Source organism: Bemisia tabaci, chromosome 2 (assembly GCF_918797505.1).
Source record: "Bemisia tabaci chromosome 2, PGI_BMITA_v3".
Classification (NCBI taxonomy): Eukaryota; Metazoa; Arthropoda; class Insecta; order Hemiptera; family Aleyrodidae; genus Bemisia; species Bemisia tabaci.
The window spans coordinates 32,567,243-32,586,031 of record NC_092794.1 but is presented as its reverse complement, the minus strand read 5'-3'; the positions used below and the strand labels follow the sequence as shown (position 1 = coordinate 32,586,031).

The 18,789-nt window shown below is 38.7% G+C and overlaps 1 protein-coding gene across 2 annotated transcripts in view; it reads left to right on the top strand.

The window, feature by feature from the left end:
- Positions 1-18,789, top strand: part of LOC109032790 (WD and tetratricopeptide repeats protein 1) — a 108,470-nt gene that overhangs the window by 25,527 nt on the left and 64,154 nt on the right. For both annotated transcript variants that reach the window (XM_072297167.1, XM_072297168.1), the window contains 3 exons: positions 2,488-2,675; positions 6,182-6,383; positions 13,366-13,480. In XM_072297167.1, the coding sequence (XP_072153268.1) occupies positions 2,488-2,675; positions 6,182-6,383; positions 13,366-13,480 (505 nt within the window). The remainder of the gene's footprint in view (positions 1-2,487; positions 2,676-6,181; positions 6,384-13,365; positions 13,481-18,789) is intronic.

Sequence of the window (18,789 nt, the reverse complement as noted above, 5' to 3'; positions counted from 1 at the left end):
GCTTATAGACAACCCATATTCTTACGATTTAACGATGAGGGCGGGTAAAAATTCAGCATTGAGGACTCGCGATTCTGACACATGGCTTACTTTCTTTCGGACTTCAGATCACGGCCAATGTTTGAAAGTCGCATCCTCTTGCGCAAATATCGTGCCTAGAAGTCGTAAGAATATGGGTTGTCTATAAGCGCAATATATTAAAATAATGAATACCGGCACAAGGTATGATCCACTTGCATCTCTCTGAATACTGCAATTTAAGTCTTTCAACTTTATTCCATCCGCCTAAGCCGAAAAAATGGCTCAAATCCAGGGAAACGTGGATTTTTCTCGATTTTTCCCCGATGATGTGGCAACGCCGTGCCGCGATGGGAGGTTCTGTAGTTAGATAAATGTATGTAATTACTGGTGATTCGGCCATAACATATGAAAAATGAAGGTTTTTGGACTTTTCTGAATGAGCTCGACGAGAAATAGCCCCCAAATACTGAAATAAGTACTAGGTTTTCTGTGATTTTAGGCAATGAAATATGGCAACACCGGCTTTTTGGGGGGGCTTTAAATCGGAAAAAGTTCTTAGAGGAAGGTTTTGACCACCCACGACCATTTTCTGCCAAAAAAGTTTAATTCTGGTGTAAGATGAGTCGCCTTTTTAAGCCATTTTAAATAATGATGGAAAACAAGAAAAATTCTAAAAAGTTTTTTTTAACTATGAGCGCAAAGTTTGACATCGACAAAAATTGGCCAAAGTGACTCTCTTACATCCCTAATGAACGTACCTGAAGGATTTTTTTGTCCGCCGAAGGGATCGTTACGAAACAGCGCGTCGAATGCTGAAAACCCCGCATTTTTCGCCAAAATTGGTCTTCAGACCCATGTTTAGGCCAGTGGTAGACCCCGGAATAGACCGGGAATGACAAAACCATTGTGCATTCTGTAAAATATAGACCTTCAATGACCAAAAAATCGCAGAGTTGAGGAATTTTAGGGTGGGGCCAAAAAAGGCCCTTAACGATACCCCTCCTTTCAGGTTAATAGGTAAGTTAGAGCGCCTGAAAAATGAGATAATGGAAATTAGCTCATGGCGGCCACCTTGGAAAATGGCGGCCAAAATACGGGGAACCATGGGAGATACAGCTTGGGTTCCGATTGATTTTCGTTCCAGATACCTTAAACTACATTTTCAATTAGTCTCATGCTGGTGGCCCAACTTGAACCATCAGGAAGATTTTTAACCCTGAACAACCCCACTAGCAGTCACAGGGTTCCCAGCGATCTGGAAAACCCGGAAAAGCCAGGGGGGATAAAAATGGCCTGGAAAACCTGGAAAAGTCAGGGAATTTGCTCAAAAAGTCTGGAACTTTTTCAAATACCGAGAAAAAAAAATTACTAAATAAACAAATAAAAATGAAAGAACAAAAATTGCAATTGCAATCCCTTCGTTGTATTTTGAATTTTCCGCAAACTCATCCTCTGTATCGGCTTTCGGAACGAATTGGAACTACTTGGAAGTGTTCAGTGGCTCCCCCTACAGGGCAAGATTTCCATGAACCTTAGCCCTCTTAATTATTTAATTGGATTGTAAAAATTTCAAGTATACTCATTAGGATGTCTTACGCTTAGCTGAGAACTATGTCTGCATGCTAAGGTAGAGGTTATTTTTTTGTAACTCTGCCTTTTTATCCTGGACAATATGCTCATTAAAAAAAAACATATACACATGCATTTCTCAGTTTTTTTAAGAATAGTTCTTAACAGTATGCAGAACAAAGACTGCAGGTTGGATTATTTTTTAAAAGAATCTGTTCAGTGCTGTCTTCCTTAGCATAGCAGCAATACCATGATGGGATTTATTTTTCAAAACCAGTACTACTATGAGTAAGTGAAACAAATTGAAAAATTATTTGCTTTCACTGATGCATGTATCGTTTCAAAAGGCGTTTATATTTCGCCAATTTTTTTCTTCCCACATATTTTAACGTTTTTTGTGATTTCATTCAAGTTATGATACTATCCTAGCCTGGTTCTTATAAAAAAAGCTAAACCAGATCAAAAATTGATGAAAACGGTAGAGTTTTTACAAATATCGAAAAATGCGCGCGCTGTCTTTTTTAAGGCAAATTATTTGAGTTTTTTCCGCGGAAAAAGGCCTGGAAAAATTTTCATTTTAGCCTGGAAAACCTGAAAAAGTCAGGGATTTTTTTTTCCAAAATTGGCTGGGAACCCTGCAGTCAGTGCTATTAAAAATGATTTAAATCGCAACTCATGGAAAGTGGTTTTATTTATAATAAACGAAAACGGACAAAGCAGTTTCCATGTAAGTTCCGACTTAATTACTTTTCCTAGCACTGGCCACCCCAAAACCCCTAATTTAACCATGTGCTCGTCCGAAAATGTTATACCTTGACAACTTCACTAAATGAAATCATTAAAGTGATTTTTCTAACTGCAACTTCTTTGACCTATACACTATTATTGATGTTTCAGTTTTTACCATCTGGAAGAGACAATATTATCATTAGTGGCTCAGGTGATCATCAAGTACATGTTCATGATATCGAAGCCAATGAAACACTAAATATTTGTTCATGTTCAACTGGAAGAGTGAAGCGCATCGCCACTCATTATCTTCACCCTCATCTTTATTGGGCTGCCGCTGAGGATGGTGCGATTAGGTATGATATCTTCGAATTCATTCCTTCATAATCTCCTATATGTGGCTGATCCACATGTAATGTCACAATAGGAATTCCTTTACTGCATTTATTGTATTGAATGAGATTTGAACAATCACAAAAACATGAAGGTAGAATAGTATAGGGCCCACACTAATTTATGGGGAAATCAATGCCAGAAAAAAATCAAAATAGAATCCTACATTTTAATGCTATCTAAGATTTTGCAGGAAGTCAACCTTGCATCCTACAATTTCGTGTGGCTGACTGATGAAGACAAAACTGGTGTTAGTCTCTCTAACTAAGCATCTTCAATTGATTGCCGGAGCTGAAAACTCTCCTCCCTCAGTCTTGCACTGAAACTCATCAGAGTTCATTTCAACTCTAACTGTAATTTTTGGCTTTGATTTCATCTCCAGAATAGTTTGAACCCAACCCTGTCCCAACATCCTGTCTTGTACAGTATGGGTCATCAAGTCATGTTTCTCATTGAGTCGTTCAAAATCGGTAGGTAAGCTTTCAGTTTATTTCCTAGCTTTTTTAAGCGATGGCAACCGGGAGACAAGTTCACTCGAAGGTGCCCAACATCAGGGTAGCAGAAAACAGTTATTAAATCGCGAGCGTGTAGTTCTTGATATTAAACATCACAATTAATGTGATGGCGGAATCTGCAGAGGAAGAATACACAGAGGCATTGCGGTGGCAATGTGTTGTGTTGTTTGCCAGCTGGAGGTTAATAATGATAAGAATTCAATGGCATACATCACAGCAGGATGTAAAATCTTAGCAGGCATGGAATACATCAACACACATAACTCATCAGCCAAAATAATATATTAAAATAGATAATCGTCCTCGACGTAGGTTTTTTTCCATCCAGAATGTTTTTTGGGGGGTGGGGCAGCTGATACTATTTTCTAAGGGGGCCTGGCCCTCCTGTAATTAAAGTCATGTTTCTTTTCCCCCCCTTGTACGCCCATGATCCAAAGTTCGTTCATTTATATTTATTATTCATGCATCAATATTTTGTCATGGTCTAATCTTGGTTAGTCCTCTTTTACGTCAATGAGAGAAGCTGTTTGTTTTCTTCGTGTTTAAGTGTTTCTTATGAGAATTGTGCATTGATTAACTCAATTTATGACGTCATCCACTGCGACAAATAAAATATTAAATCAGCACGCTACAGTCCAAACAATCGCGGAAAACATCATGAGAAAAACGCTATAAGTTTTAGTTTTTCCACAAATTAAGCTCGCAGAAGTCTCATTTTTTACTTAATAATTTGATCTAACGAATTGCGTCAACCAAATTTTATTGCATCACTTTTTTTTTTGGCTAAAAAAACGAACGGTTGCGGTACTTCTTGCACACCCATTATAATAACAAAGTTTTCAAAACTCATACACTCGTGAACGACATTTTAAAATTTAAACGAGTTCTATCTCCCTTTGCAAACAAAAAATGTACCCTACTTCCCTATTTGCATATTATTGTTTCAGAAGAAGAAAAAATAACAATTCCAAATGCAAGAGATTGTACAATTATGAATTTCTAGGATTATATGCAGATTCTTCCTGTCGCTCAAACTGTGCAGACAGCTATGTGCGAAGCACATACGGGTTGCTAGTCAAAAGTAAAAAGGAGAAAGAACAATCCCGAAAATAATTGTAACTGAATCGGAAGCTTCATATTTTATCTTTTATTTGTATGTTTCTTATTTGAATAAGGGGCATGTTAAATTGAAAGTTGGCCTTAAAGGAAGAAAGTAAGTTCTGCGTGGAAAAAATATTGTAATTAGTTAGTAGTTTCCTGATTCTAGTAACCAATAAAATCCTGTTTTTCCCTCTGCAACCTTTGTTTTTCTCCCTTTTTTCAGTTACTGTCTTGAGAAGACTGTTCCGCACTCATAAAATTATTTTTTCATTACAAGGCTAGCTTTCCAAATTTCTTGATTTACTTATTATGAAAGCTAAACTTCAAAAATATGAAAAGAATATATAGCTTAAGAACTTTCTTAAAAAATAATTGGTACAATTTTCCCCTAACAATGTAGGAGGGAAAGGTTATTGAATAAAACTGACGGCTTCAAAATGTCGAGAATTTATGCAAATTCAGCGGACAATATGCTGCCCTTTTTAGGATCAAGTAAGATAGGCAGAAGAACCAATCCAATTAAATAAATTAAAAACATAACGATAAGAACGTACCTTGTTTGTACCATTGTTTGAATTCTCTCCTTCTCTTTTTATTTAAACTCAATTAAAGAAGGAAAAAAAGAATTGAAGAATTGACCGAAAAAAATTAATTGTTCAAGTTCTCATTAATCGTCTTCAAACACAATATAATTTACAGTAAAAATTTCACGAGAAAGAAAATCTTGGTTCTTAATTCTGAGAAAGATTAAGGTAGAACTTGTACCCGGAAACAGTTGGAACAAAAATGATAACAAAAGGCAAATGTGTGTCTACCCGTAAACAAATCACTCGCTATGAGCAGATGATAAACAGCATAACTGATCACATTTAATCAGAGCATGCATAATTGGAACTCTGAAATCGGATAAAAGGGATGGTCAACGGTCCATCATCACCGTGAGTCCGGTGCGAACCTCTGTGCTCCGCGGGTTTAATTTATAGCATTTTGAAACTGGACATGATTCACGCGATAGAAGTTATTGTCGAGGAATAAAAGATGAATGGAGCGAATGTTCAATTATTATGCATAATACTGAGGACCTTACCACCTAACATAGTCTCACCCAATAATGCCCCTCGTAACTGAAGAAAAGAGGATTAGATGTATGTCAATGGTGACACTCCACGGTGACACAAGGAAATTACGTTTGTCGGTTTGCATTATTAAAGGTTTCCTGTAATAGTCTATGTTTTTGAAGGACGACAACCGTATTGTGTAGAATTTTGTTTAATTCCTCTTTACTTATGTAAAATAAGTGTGGCTAACTTCAAGGAAAGTAACTTTAGTGTAAGAGAAATTTAAAAGAACACTGTAATGTTGGGTCGAAAAATTGGATTTAAGGTTTTTGACAGAAATTACTTTCTACAAGTAGTATCTTAAAGATAAAGTTCTCAGCAGTGTAGTAAGTTTTTCAAGTAAATAGTAGCATAAAGGTGCATCGCTATGGATCAATCTCAAGCCGAAGCATTGTAGATTGAAATGTTGACCATCTCTTTCCTTTAACAATGTATTTTGATCTTCTACAACGATCTTCCTCATCTTCTACTTTTGATCTTTCTTCCAACTTTAAACCATCAAAACTTCGGTTTGGTCTGACAGCTAGTAGCATTTTCTGAGCTAAAATAATCCTTTAAACAGTGTTAATGAAATGTCATGTTTGAATTTTTTTGCTTGGAAGTCCCCACTTTTCGACTGGTCACTTCTTTATTATGCTATAATTGTTTGATCTTTTAATGTGAAATGCTTATCTCGGGTGAAATCCAGCAGCTTTGTTTCATTATCTGCCTCTGATTTCTTGTTTTTATTTGCAGGCAATATGACACAAGAGTTCCCCATTCATGCAGTGGCAACACAAAGAATGTTTTAGTTTATTTGAAGAAGCATTTAAATGATTTTGCCGAAGCTAAGTGCCTTGCATTGAATCCATGCCGCCCTGAAATGCTTGCAGTTGGTGCAAATGACCCGTTTGTGCGGTTGTACGATAGAAGGATGATTAACCTAACACATGTTAAGGTCTGTTTTTTCCTATGAACGTCCATCAAACACTTCATTTTAGAACAGTTCTTGAAGTATGTCGCCAGAAATCAGATTTGCTTTCGGTAAAACATACTCTAAAATTCTCACATCAAATTTTTCAGCTGAGTTTCTTAAATAACCAAAAAGAGGGTAACTACTTTTAAAATCCAATGAATTGCAAACCTGCAACCTGCTGTAAAAATGACGCTTATTAATTCTTCTAATCATTGGAGAAAACAGGAATTATTTCCTTAAACTAACTTTTTTACTTCTAAGTAACAAATTCAATGGTTATTTAACAATTACAAAAAACCACTATAAAATCTGCGATGCGTATTTCCCATTTTTCTGTTTTCTTTCAACAATTAGTTACTTAAATTTTTCTTGCCTCTTTTTGGTATCATTTTACTTTCTCCAACTGCTTGTCATAAATTGAATATTTTTCCACAAACAGATCGCAGTTAGATGCATAAGATGATAAGACAGTTTTGGTGATTTGGCCAACGAATATTAAAATTCAATGTAAAACCAACAAGCTGGTATCTGCAATTGCAAAATGATTATGATAATTTGTCATAGGAACTCTCTTTCAAAGGTTTTTTTTGTCTTTGTTGGGTTTTTTAATAATGGAAGTAACATATATAGTTCAATCCTGCCTCACTTTCTAATGAGTTTGTAAATATTGTGTGAGCACTGGTTCGGGGAGACTGTCCATGGGTATGAAGTTTGCCTCCTATTTCTATGTATGTATGTAACCGCCTTTCATATGAGAACACTCATTTATTTGGAATATACATGATGATCCAGTTGCGCTCGTCACAAGTTTGTATATTGATGGTTAAGCTGGTCATAATATAGCTCAGCAAAAATTACCCTTCAAAATGCCAAATTTCCACATCCAGTACTAATGAAGAAAGTAACACAGACAAACAAAACGGAGATACCGCTCATCGATAAACACGGCACATGATGTCATCCACTGTGATGGTGCATAGCATGGTTTCTACCATCCTGCTTTCATCGAACAATACAGCTCTTGCAAATGCTATACAAAGGTAGGTGTAGAACACAGACTAAACCAAGCTGATTGCAACCATGGTGTGCACTGCCATGGTGGCTGACGCCATTAAGCGTGATTTTTTGTATCTTGTGCATCTGTTATTCTTGCACTAAAAAACTGGGCATTTAGACGGATCTGATTCTTTTTTGCTTCTTTTTAAACCTAAAAAATTGAAACATGTCTGCTGTTTTGGATTTTCAAACCTTGAACATTTGACTGAAAATTTAAAAAAAAAAAAATATTCCGTAGTACCAAGTTTCACTAAAATCGATCTAAGAGGAGCTAAAACAGCATTTTAAGCCACAGTCGGCCATTTCAAGCCAACTATCTTCGCCCTGGACTAATCTTGTCCTAGTGGTGTAGGAGACTCACAATTGGCGTATCACAGGATCAGCTCATCTATACTTCATGTATCATTGATCACTACCCAAGTAGCATTTTTTAGAGTTAAAGTTGCAAGAAGTTGAAACAATATTGGTTAAAGGTGGCAACTAAGTTGCAACTTTCTGTCAACTTTTGGTCGATAAGTGCTGATCTTCGGTGATGTGATCGGAAGAAATTTCGCAACTTAGAGCAATTGAATTGCATGAATCTTGCAACTTTTCGACGTCGCCAACATGTGTAAAATTGCTAAATTTCGTCAACGTTGTCTAATTTCGCGGAAATTCTGAGTTTTGCCGCATTTTTGCCCAAATTCCCGAAAAGTCTTGATTTTCAAAAACGTGAAAATTTCGAATTTCACGGACATTGCCAAAGTTCCAGAAAAGTCTGGACGTGCAACTTCTCGAAATTTTCAGCATTCTCGAAAACTATACATTTTTCACTTTCACTTTGAACGGAACCAAAGCTAAAGCATGCTGAAACGCCTGTTGCAAGTCCAGTATCTCAGCGACAGCGTTTAATGAAATTCCCAATTGATACGTGCTAATACGCTCTTTCTAGACAAATAATAATTACCAAATGGAATGCGTCTTTTGCAAATAAAAGTAAAAATGAGTAATATAAAACAACAAATGAAACGCGTTACAAGATAGACACAAGATGGCGGATGGATAGACCGGTTCGTTTCAAAGCTTGTCCGTTGCTCAAGAAGCGTTCCGATTACTGCAACATGATTGGCTAGTAAAGACCAGTCACGTGACGTCCTTACCAATTTGCCAAGAAGCCTGCAATATTCAAATTTTAGCCAAATGTAAGGACCAGGACCGATATTGAAGTTCGAACATGCTTCAACTTAATTGCGACAAGTTCTAACAATGATAGCTCCTTCAAGGGAAGAAGTAGGCAATCTGCTTGTCAATCTATTAGTTGCAAGAATCCAACGATTTTGTTGCAACCTCTGCTTCTTGGGTACATGGACACTTGGGTGCCCCAAACAACCATCCAAAATAATTTATCGGATCATCGATGTTTGATGGTTTTAGTGTGTCATTATGTTAAAAATTTAATATCCCCAATTTTGAGCGAAATTGGATGATTTTTAGTGTTGCCGCAACGCTGTTTTAGTTGCGGCGAAAATTTTTGAGACTTGCCTTTTTAGCGTTATGGACGCAACTTTTACAGGCAGTTAGCAGCAATTACAGGCATCAAATTGTTTTTTATCGTGACTTCGCATAGTATATTCACAAGTAATAATGTTTGTTTTGACATTGCAAACCTTATGAGGACCCTACAACAAAACGGCCAAATCGGCCTAATCACGGAATCCTACAATTGAGGACACCGCAACAACGCATAGACGTATAGGTCGTTATTACGACCATCTGCTTTTCGGATTCTACGTACCCTGGACTATGCTGTGGTAGCGATTGAATATAGATAGGGAACGGCTCGAGGTCGAAAAACCTTTTTTTTCCAAGTTGAGTCAGGCCTCTGGATCGATGGGTGCAAGAACGACCTTTATGCGCGGCCTTATCATTCTCCAAAGGAGACTGAATTATTTTATTTTTTGATCTCATTTTATGAAAATTTGTTTTTATTTCAGAAAAACGAGCTATTGAAATAATTTATTCTCCTCTCAAACTATCCATTCCTCCAAAAATGTATACTTCGCATATTGCCACCAAAATGACTATTGGGCGTAATACGGGCCTATAAACTTAAGGGTCTTTAAGGTGCTAGTTACCCCTTTCTTTACTCACTATCGATATTCTTTCATTTTGTGTTAATCATGCGCGATTAAAATGATTTATACTTCATATTGCCACCAAAATGACTGTTGGGCATAATAATGGCCTATAAACCGCTTTTTTAAATTAAATATATCAGAGTGTAAACCCAAAATGTATCGCAAAATCTACCCAGCATCCTTCAAAGAAGGGTTAGGTCACCCAAAAACACCAAAATAGGGTACCTGTATAGAAAAGTCTGCGCAGTACATTAAAAACAAAACTTTAAATGCGTTTTTCTGAAAACGCGGTTTCCAGTTATAGGCTGTTCTTGGTGCGGTGTCCTCAATTTCAAGAATCAGGGCCTGTTCAACGATAAATGCTGATTTAAATGTCACTCTGAGCTGCTGGTACGATTTAATGTCAGCTCTTTGACTACTATTCTCGCGCCGAGATTCGTGAGGGGCGGGGAGAACCCCCGAACATCGGTAGAAAATGCAATCATGACGAAGGGGTGTTCAACCGTGTTTCTCAAAACTGATCGTGCAGACTTGAACCTCTATGAAAATGATTTAGGATTCAAAGCATAGGTTAAGTGAAAAAAAAATGAATCAACGGCAAGAGAGGGGGTTGTCACCTGCAAAGTGAAGACCCTCCCCACTCCTCAAAAATCACCCGTTGATATACCGAAAGGTGCAGCCGGGCAGTCTTCTACATCAAATTAAGGTCCTTACTTAGCTCTCTCAGACTTAACTTTCTGGCTCTAAATCTCTCTCTACGCTTTGTTTAATGCCTTAACCTACACTACCTCCAGTCTTCCTACATGCTCTCTAATCATTGGCTGTCTTCATTTAAAGTCTTCTATTTTATCACACTCTTTTGGGCCTGATCTGCTGTCTTAATGTCCTCATGTTTTTCTGCTGTAGAATCTTAAATTTGTCTTAATATCCCTGCCAATTTATTATCATTTTCGCATGTAATTTTCATTTTGTATACTCTTTGTAAACTCTTTTTTAGAATAAAAAAAAAAAAAAAAAAAAAAAAAAACTCAAAAATGCCCCCACTGTCAGCAATACGCAAGGCGAGGAAAACAGTGAGTGTAGATTATGTTAGAAGGAAATATTGTAGTCTAATCCTGCTCTGGAATATTTTGACTTAAACCTGAGGAACTTGACTAAACTGTTTTCCTCGCCTTGGGTATTGCTAAGGGTGGGGGCATTCTTGAGGGGTGGGAGATGGTCCTCACTTTGCAGGTGACAACCCCCTCCCTTGCCCTTAGTTCATTTTTCACTTAACCTATGCTTCGAATCCTAAATCATTTTCATAGAGGTTCAAGTCTGCACGATCAGTTTTGAGAAACACGGTTGAACACCCCTTCGTCACGATTGCATTTTCTACCGATGCGCGATGTTCGGGGGTTCTTTCCGCCCCTCACGGACCTCGACGCGAGAGTAGTAGTCAATTAGCTCACATTAAATCGTACCAACAGCTCAGAGTGGCATTTAAAGCAGCATTCATTGTTAAATAGGCTCTGATCAAACTTTCGCTGCAGAATTATTATAAAAAATATGCCGCGAAATGAATTATTTTGCAATGGGGGGGGGGGGGGGTTAGGGCACTGGGGGCTGCGGAAAAACGGTAACGAGACATACATCGCTCCAAAATTTTACAAGGATTCAGAAAATGGAGCCATTCGTAAAGACATGAGCAACCGTTCTTGTGTTTTGGCTGGCAAAGCTGATTTGGATCACTTACCCCTCCATCCCCCCAATTCCAAACCCGTCACGCTATCAGTGAGGACCGTTCCGGGGGGACTAAAGGGGCGTAAGGACTCCTTACGCCAAAAATCAGCTTGTTATAGATTTTTTCCCTTAACTTTTTTACAAGTCCTGGACTAGTAGCTTAAGAGCGAAAAATCGAGTTTTTTTCGATTTTAAGGGGTTCGAAGTTTAAGGTCGAATTTTAAGGTTTGCAACTTCAAAACAAACATTTTTACTTGTGAGTATACTATGCAAAGTCACGATATAAAACAATTTGATGCCTGTAATTGCTGCTAACTGCCTGTAAAAGTTGCGTCCATAACGCTAAAAAGGCAAGTCTCAAAAATTTTCGCCGCAACTAAAACAGTGTCGCGGCAACACTATAAATCATCCGATTTCGCTCAAATTTGGGGATATTAAATATTAAACGTAATGACACACTAACACCATCGAACGTCGATGATCGGATAAATTTTTTTTGGATGGTTCAAATTTGGGACATCCTAATGGACACACAGCAATGAGAGTAATTTACTCTGGAGCACCATAAAAATGGAAATTCTGTGAAGTATTACATTCAATAATAAACAACTTATTTCATAACGTTTTAATTACTTATCTAAAGCTAAATTCCTGGATAAGATTTGACACATTGGCAGTAGGCATACATATTTGCATGCGGGTATTGATCTTGATTTCAGGATTCATTTCGATAGAAGTTTTAAAGGAAAACACTTAACACTGAGAGTCAGATCGTATCACGTCCGACTTTTACAATAAGCAACAAAACCGATTCCGAGGTCTTATTAGCGGCTTTTAGGTTATAAGTACAATCGCAGCTTAATGAACTTGAAAGTTGTCAGAGAAAACATACCCACTATTTGCAAGGCAGGGAATTTACAGGTTGTAAGGAGCAGAATATTTCCATCAACGACTAGAGAAATAGAAGAAAATAAGAACCAATCAACTTATACCAAAAAAGAGAATTTGGCTGACAAAGTGGGATTAAGTACAACTATGATCTGACAAATGAAGCAGAGGAAAAGTGAAAAAACTTACGGAGAGCAAATTTTGATGTAGACGTAGAAGCGTGATAGGCTGATTGACACAACGCTACTAGTTTTGGATGAAATTAACTAAAAAGCCGACAATGAACCATTGACCAATTTCTGGTGGTTTAGTCAAGGTCATGAGAAGCAATGATAGAAGGTAAGGAACCAGGAGGACAGATCTCAAAAAAATAGAGATTTGAAGTTGCCATTGCAAAATTCTTGTTTTTGAGGGAAAAACCTCATCTGAGCCCAGTCATCACCTTAAGAGATATGTTGTTTGGTGCAACATCAGTTTCAACCGATCCGGGAGGCAACTGTGGACACGTTTCGAGACTAGTTGCATCAATCATTAGTACAGCATAGCCCAATGTATACATAATAATAATTGAAAGTCAGCCCCAGTGTTTCAGTGGTTAAGATAGTTCGTTCCCAGCACTCAGGTCCCAGCACGGTTCCATCCCCAGAGGTGACTGATATTTGAGGATACTCAAATATTAGTTATCATGACTACGAACGACCATGCCACTCCAATATCCACCTTTTGAGGAAACAGGGTGTGGGAGAGACACTGTGATCTATTAAGTAATCAGTCTCCACTGTTTTACTGGGTTGTGATAAAATCGTTGATCACTCGTAGTGTGTGGGCCGGCCAGCGTTCCCTATCAGTGTGAGATTGGAACAACTTAGTCCTACTCGTTGGGGGTGTGGCTGGACTCCAAAAGTCAGCGACCTGTCGCTTCTGCCACAGTTGTTAATACAACCCTTTTTTGGTTTATCGGACGGCCGCTGAACCTTGCAGAAAAATGTGATAAGTTAGTATCATGCGATGGAGTTAAGGTGCACAGTCCAACCTCAGGGCGCACGACGGCAGATGCCATGCCAGCCGCCTTTGCCCCTAGAGGGTGCCTCAGCCAGTCAGCCCGGCTCTTACTTACTTTCTTGCTTGCTTACATAAAAATGAAAATAATTTTTCTGTTTTTTTTTTTTATTCTTTTCTAGAATCGAAATTTAGAGTCCACAAGTTCCCTGTTCAATAATTCTTTTTTAACTGTTGCGGATGAATTAAGTCAAGAAGATAATTTGCCCCCAAATTGTGTACAATATTTTACTGCAGGTATGTGCCTAAAGGAAAAGCAACAATAATTACCTCATTATTCATAATGAATTTTTTGGGGACTACATGCCTTCATACATTGGCAGTCAAGGTATCAGACAAGCGCAATTCTCACCAACCTTGAGCAGGGGTGAGGCACCTTGTTCATCAACAAAAAAGATTTGCACGGTATGGCATCATCAAGTTCTAGGTAATGTCTCTCAGATGGTTTATCTAAACCTGAGCCACAATGCGCTTTGGGATGGGGGTGGGAGAAACAAGCTGAAGCCGACTTTCTTAAACAATTTATAACTATGTTTTTTGGGGAGAATAATATTTTTAGATCCTTCTCCATAAAATCATTAGTATAAATTGCAAACATTATGTAATTCATGCAAAAGAATCTGATCGTGTTATTGGAAGATCAAATGGAGTTGAGAAAAGTTCAGGGTCATTCCATGTCAACTCAACGAGGTTTTGAACCTTGACCTCTCGGATCATGTTCAAACTGGGTGTGCTGCAAGTTCCTATTGAAAAAAAAATATTCCCCAAATTTTAGGTCATTTGGTCGCTCCGTTGATTTTATATGGAATTTCAAAGTTTGGAAAAAATTGAGTTTTTTTATGACTGATAAAACTTTGAACGGCTGTTACTTTTCAACGGTTCATCGGAAAAACTTGAACCAGGTCTTGTTTTGAAGCTTAGAGCCTCTTCTTTAAAAAGAAAAAAAAAATTTGAAAATTTTTGGAAAATTTTGAATTTTCAAATTTGAATTTTTCAAAATGGGCATTTTTTAAAATTTTGATTTTCTTTGTAGGTGATCCTTACATAATCTTAAAGCATTTTCCAAAGTTTCATTGTGGGCCGCCAAGCGGTTCCTGAGTTATAGCAAGAAACGTTCCATAATCCCTCTCAAAATCTATCATATGTGCCTACTATACAGGGTGGCCCAGACCTACCGTACCAGGCCTTTTTTTCGGTCAATTTGGGTCGCAAAAAGTCCAGGATCGCGGGGATGAATCGGGAATCGACCCCAAGAAATCCGAATTTCATGGTCATAGAGCCCCCCTGGCGTCCCTTGGGGGGCAAAAGGGGGGTCCGTACTTCAAAAGTCAGGGTTAATGTCAAAATTTTGAAACTATTTCATCGGAATCAGAACGTACGGAAATTTTTAACCTGAATCGACACCAAGAAATCCAAAATCGGACCATCCGGGTCCAAAATACTGACCCCTAAAGGTGGGGGACAGAGCCCCCTTTCAAAAAAATCAAGTTCGTTAAATTGACGTGGAGAGTGGGAAAACATGTGTATTCATAAGGAATCGACCTCAAGGAATCCAAATTTGAGGGTCCCATTGTCCTCATACACTTTTCTGATGGGGCACAGGGGTAACCTACACACCGGTTTAATTTAAAAGTTCAGAGACCCCCTGTGCCCCATCAGGAAAGTATCTGAGGACAATGGGACCCTCAAATTTGGATTTCTTGGGGTCGATTACGTATGAACACACATTTTTTCCCACTCTCCACGTTTTTTCCAAACTTTGAAATTCCATATAAAATTAACGGAGCGACCAAATGACCTAAAATTTGGGGAATATTTTTTTTTTCAATAGGAACTTGCAGCACACCAAGTTTGAACATGATCCGAGAGGTCAAGGTTCAAAACCTCGTTGAGTTGACATGGAATGACCCTTCATTGTGTGGTAATTGAAGCCTCCCCTCCTTAACACCATTTGATTGACATTTTATGGCATGATTCAATGGTTGCTCTGACAAGCTTATTTTATAAGTGACTCTTCAGTTTTCTTGCATTTTGTAACTTTTTCCTAAGTTGCCAAATTTTCGAGAAAAATCGTCCTGAAGTGCCAAAAATTGTAATGGAAGATAGACCTAAGTGCCTCCCTAAGGTAAATAAAATCCAGAAACCTAAATACTATTAGAAAGCTCTATTCAAGAGGAACATTTTAAACAAAAGGTTCATCGAAATCGGTTGAAATGCAGCAGAGTTATGCATTTTTAAGAGTTTTCACTTCAAAAAATGGCAACGTCGCACATCGGCAGCCGAAAATGAAAAAACGGCTCGTGTTGGACACCTTACGGCTCGTGTTGGACACCCTACTGCTCTGTCTAATTATTTCAATATAAATTGAACGTAAGGGACCCCTAGTTCGCGAATGATTCAGTGATAAGACGCATTCACATTGCGCAAAAGCGCATGTGACCAACTTTGAGCGGTCATATCTCGGAAACTGAACGTTTCCCCGGAATGATCTTGTGCTCGTTAGAAAGGTGAGAACCTGAACTCTTATTTAGACTGGTTTTTGTTCAGATTCCGTCGATTCCACGATCGTGGTAAAATAAAAACAAAATTTTTGTGTCTATCAGAAACTGCTAAAACCGCGTAAGCGCCCCTTAAAGCCAAGTAAACCCAAAAAACTATACACCATTAGAAAGCTCTGTTTAAGAGGCACATCTTAAAAAAAAAATTCAATGAAATCGATTGAGCTGCAGCGGAGATATGAATTTTTAAAGATTTCCGCTTTAAAAAATGGCAACGTCGCAACCCGGCGCTTCTAAGCAAAACGGCGACCGGTTTTGGGCGTCTTGAAAGATACTGTATCACCCCAAGTGTTCAAAACTCGAGAATGCCTTGAGGCATTTTTGGCCGTTTTTTCACACACCTCTTTCATAGGAAGCTTTTTTTATGGCCTGAAATTAACTGTATGTAGAGAAGTACATACAGTACACACCTATGGAGGGTGACTTAGGTTGAAAAACATTCAAAAGAGCTACCTTTCTAGTAAAAGAAGGCCGCTAAACATGACATCCCGATCAATTTTCACATCGTTGGAATCCAGGTACAACTGTGCTTTTTTGACATGTTGTATGTATGGGTAAGAGCTGTTACATACGACAACACAAAAGTTGTAACCCACTTTCTTGAACCTTAGGCGTGGCAATTTATCAATTTGACCATTTCCGGCTCTTTGGAACAATTTTTCTCGAAAATTTGGCCACGTAGGAAAAAGTTTTTATGAACATTATCCTTTCAATTTGTTTGCGTTCTTTTCAAAAACATACAAGGTTCTCAGTTTAAATTGAGTTATGCATGTATAAAATTGAGAAAACCCCTCAAAATGGGCCAAACATTGCAACAATGGACTGCAAAGCCCCTTAAAATTCAGTGGATGCCCTTTTAAAGGCCGGAAATGGAAAGTACGCAAATAAATACGAAGGAATCATCTGCTGAAAGAGCGATAACTTTCGAAAAAGTCGACGAAAGTAACTATTTTTGATGCCAGGATTTTGGGTTTGAGGCGCTGCTGCACCTTTGTATAAGCTCCGTTCAGTAAAAAATATTTGGCATAGAGCCTACCTAGGACTTGTACGTTGAAAATATGAAACATTCAGCATAATCCAGGTGGGGCGGGAAAAGGCCCTTAACGATACTCCTCCTTTGGCATAATGCGGTTTCAATGTGTGTGTTTAAGCGTGGCATAAGCTTTAAGGAATTATGTAACATCAAAGGATTTTGTCAAGTTGAATTAAGTTAAATTATCGTCTTAAGTTGAATTATCGCCTCTGAAAGGCCAGAACGGTAAACGAGATTCCCCCTTTTTTCAAGTCCAGGCCAAGTCCCATAATAGCCCTTTAATTTTGATGAAAAACTGATGTGTTGCTCTTGATTCTGCTGTAGCCATCATAGCTCTTTCTTGTTTGCGGGTAAAATTTTTTGGTGGCAAGTTATGAGAAGGAAAAGGTGTGAAGTTTGGAAAAATCAGCTATTTCAAACTGTGTGCTCAACACCAGAAGAGTTTCTCTCACATGCAACACTAGTCTTGCTAAGCAGCGTTGGCATATCTAGCCCAACGTATCAGTTTTTCATCAAAATTAATAATGAGCTGTTTTGGGAATCAGCTTGGACCTGGAAAAAAAGGGTTCCTTTTTAGTGTTGCGGCGCTTTGGAGACGATAATTCGAGCTTAACTTGACAATTACAGGGTGTCTAGTAACCGGGAAATGCTAGGGAATTTTTTTTTGTGTGTGTCAGGGAAATCAAGGGAAACGTCGGGGAATCCACGAATTCGGCATGTCAGGGAATTTTATTTTGCAAGTGATTTTTGTGTCAGAGAAACGTCAAGGAAATCGAAAGACACGAGATTTTCGGAAAATGTTTCGCGAACTTTACTCTCATAGAAAGGACGACGGACCGGTCTTATGGGAAAAGTGGGCCCGGTTAAATCGGCTGGTGTTTTGATATGTTGTAGGTCTTAACCCACTGATCAAAAGTGTCAATGGGCGTTTCTTCCTATCTCGAAGTTTTACCCCCCATTTTGGGGGTCAAAGTTGCCAATTCGGCGTATAATTGGTAGTTTTGAAACCCGGGTTTATTGGTCGCCTATAAGATTCTTTGATGGTTTCTTGATTCTATTGTGTCCTCTGAATAGGCTAGAGACCATTCAAACTCATAAACTGAACAATTTTGCCTTATGAGGAAGGGGGGGGGGGGTTACGCCACCGATTTCAGAGTCGGCGAGCCGTATTAGACCGATTCTTTCGCCATGTTTTGGAGAATTTTTTATGCAAATGATTGCGACTGCATCTTGAAAGGTCGACTAAGATGCAGCTCAGAATATATCCCCGGGCGGGAGGTGGGGGGGTGCGACCGAACTCGAGCAGCGAAACTGGCTTGCGCGGGTCGGATCAAACCAATGCTTCTATTATGTTTTGGAGAACTTTTTATGCAAATGACTCAGGCTGCTTTTTGAAAGGTCGACTAAGATGCAGCTCCGGGGGGGGGGGGAGCGAAAACTGGGCCCAAAAGCCGACCGATGGTTTCGTCATGTTTTGGAGACTTTTTTATCCCAATGAAGCAGACTGCGGTTCGAAATGTCGACTGAAATGAAGCACGGAATATGCTGTATGAGAAAGGAGGCTTCTCAATCCGCACCCTCCGTTGGAACAGGATCTCTCAGCATAGGTCAGTGTGGCACTAACACTAGTATAGTGGCACTTTTTACCACCACCATCACTCATACATAATTCCAAGGGTCTATTTTAGCTAACACGCATTTCCGACTGAGCCCAATATTTCTATAAGCGCCAGCTAATGGTGCAGATGATTCCTATGGCTGAGACTATCCAGGGTGCGGCAAAAGTCCCGGGACGGCTGTTTATTTTTTAAACGGCTACACGTAGAAAAACGAATTTTTGGGGATGTTCTTGGGTCAAAGTAAGCTGCTTTTTGGCACTCCCCAAAATTTGTTTGGGGGCCCCCCCAGGGGAGGGCGGGGGGCAACTTTTTTTTTCAAATGGCAACCCCCCCTTT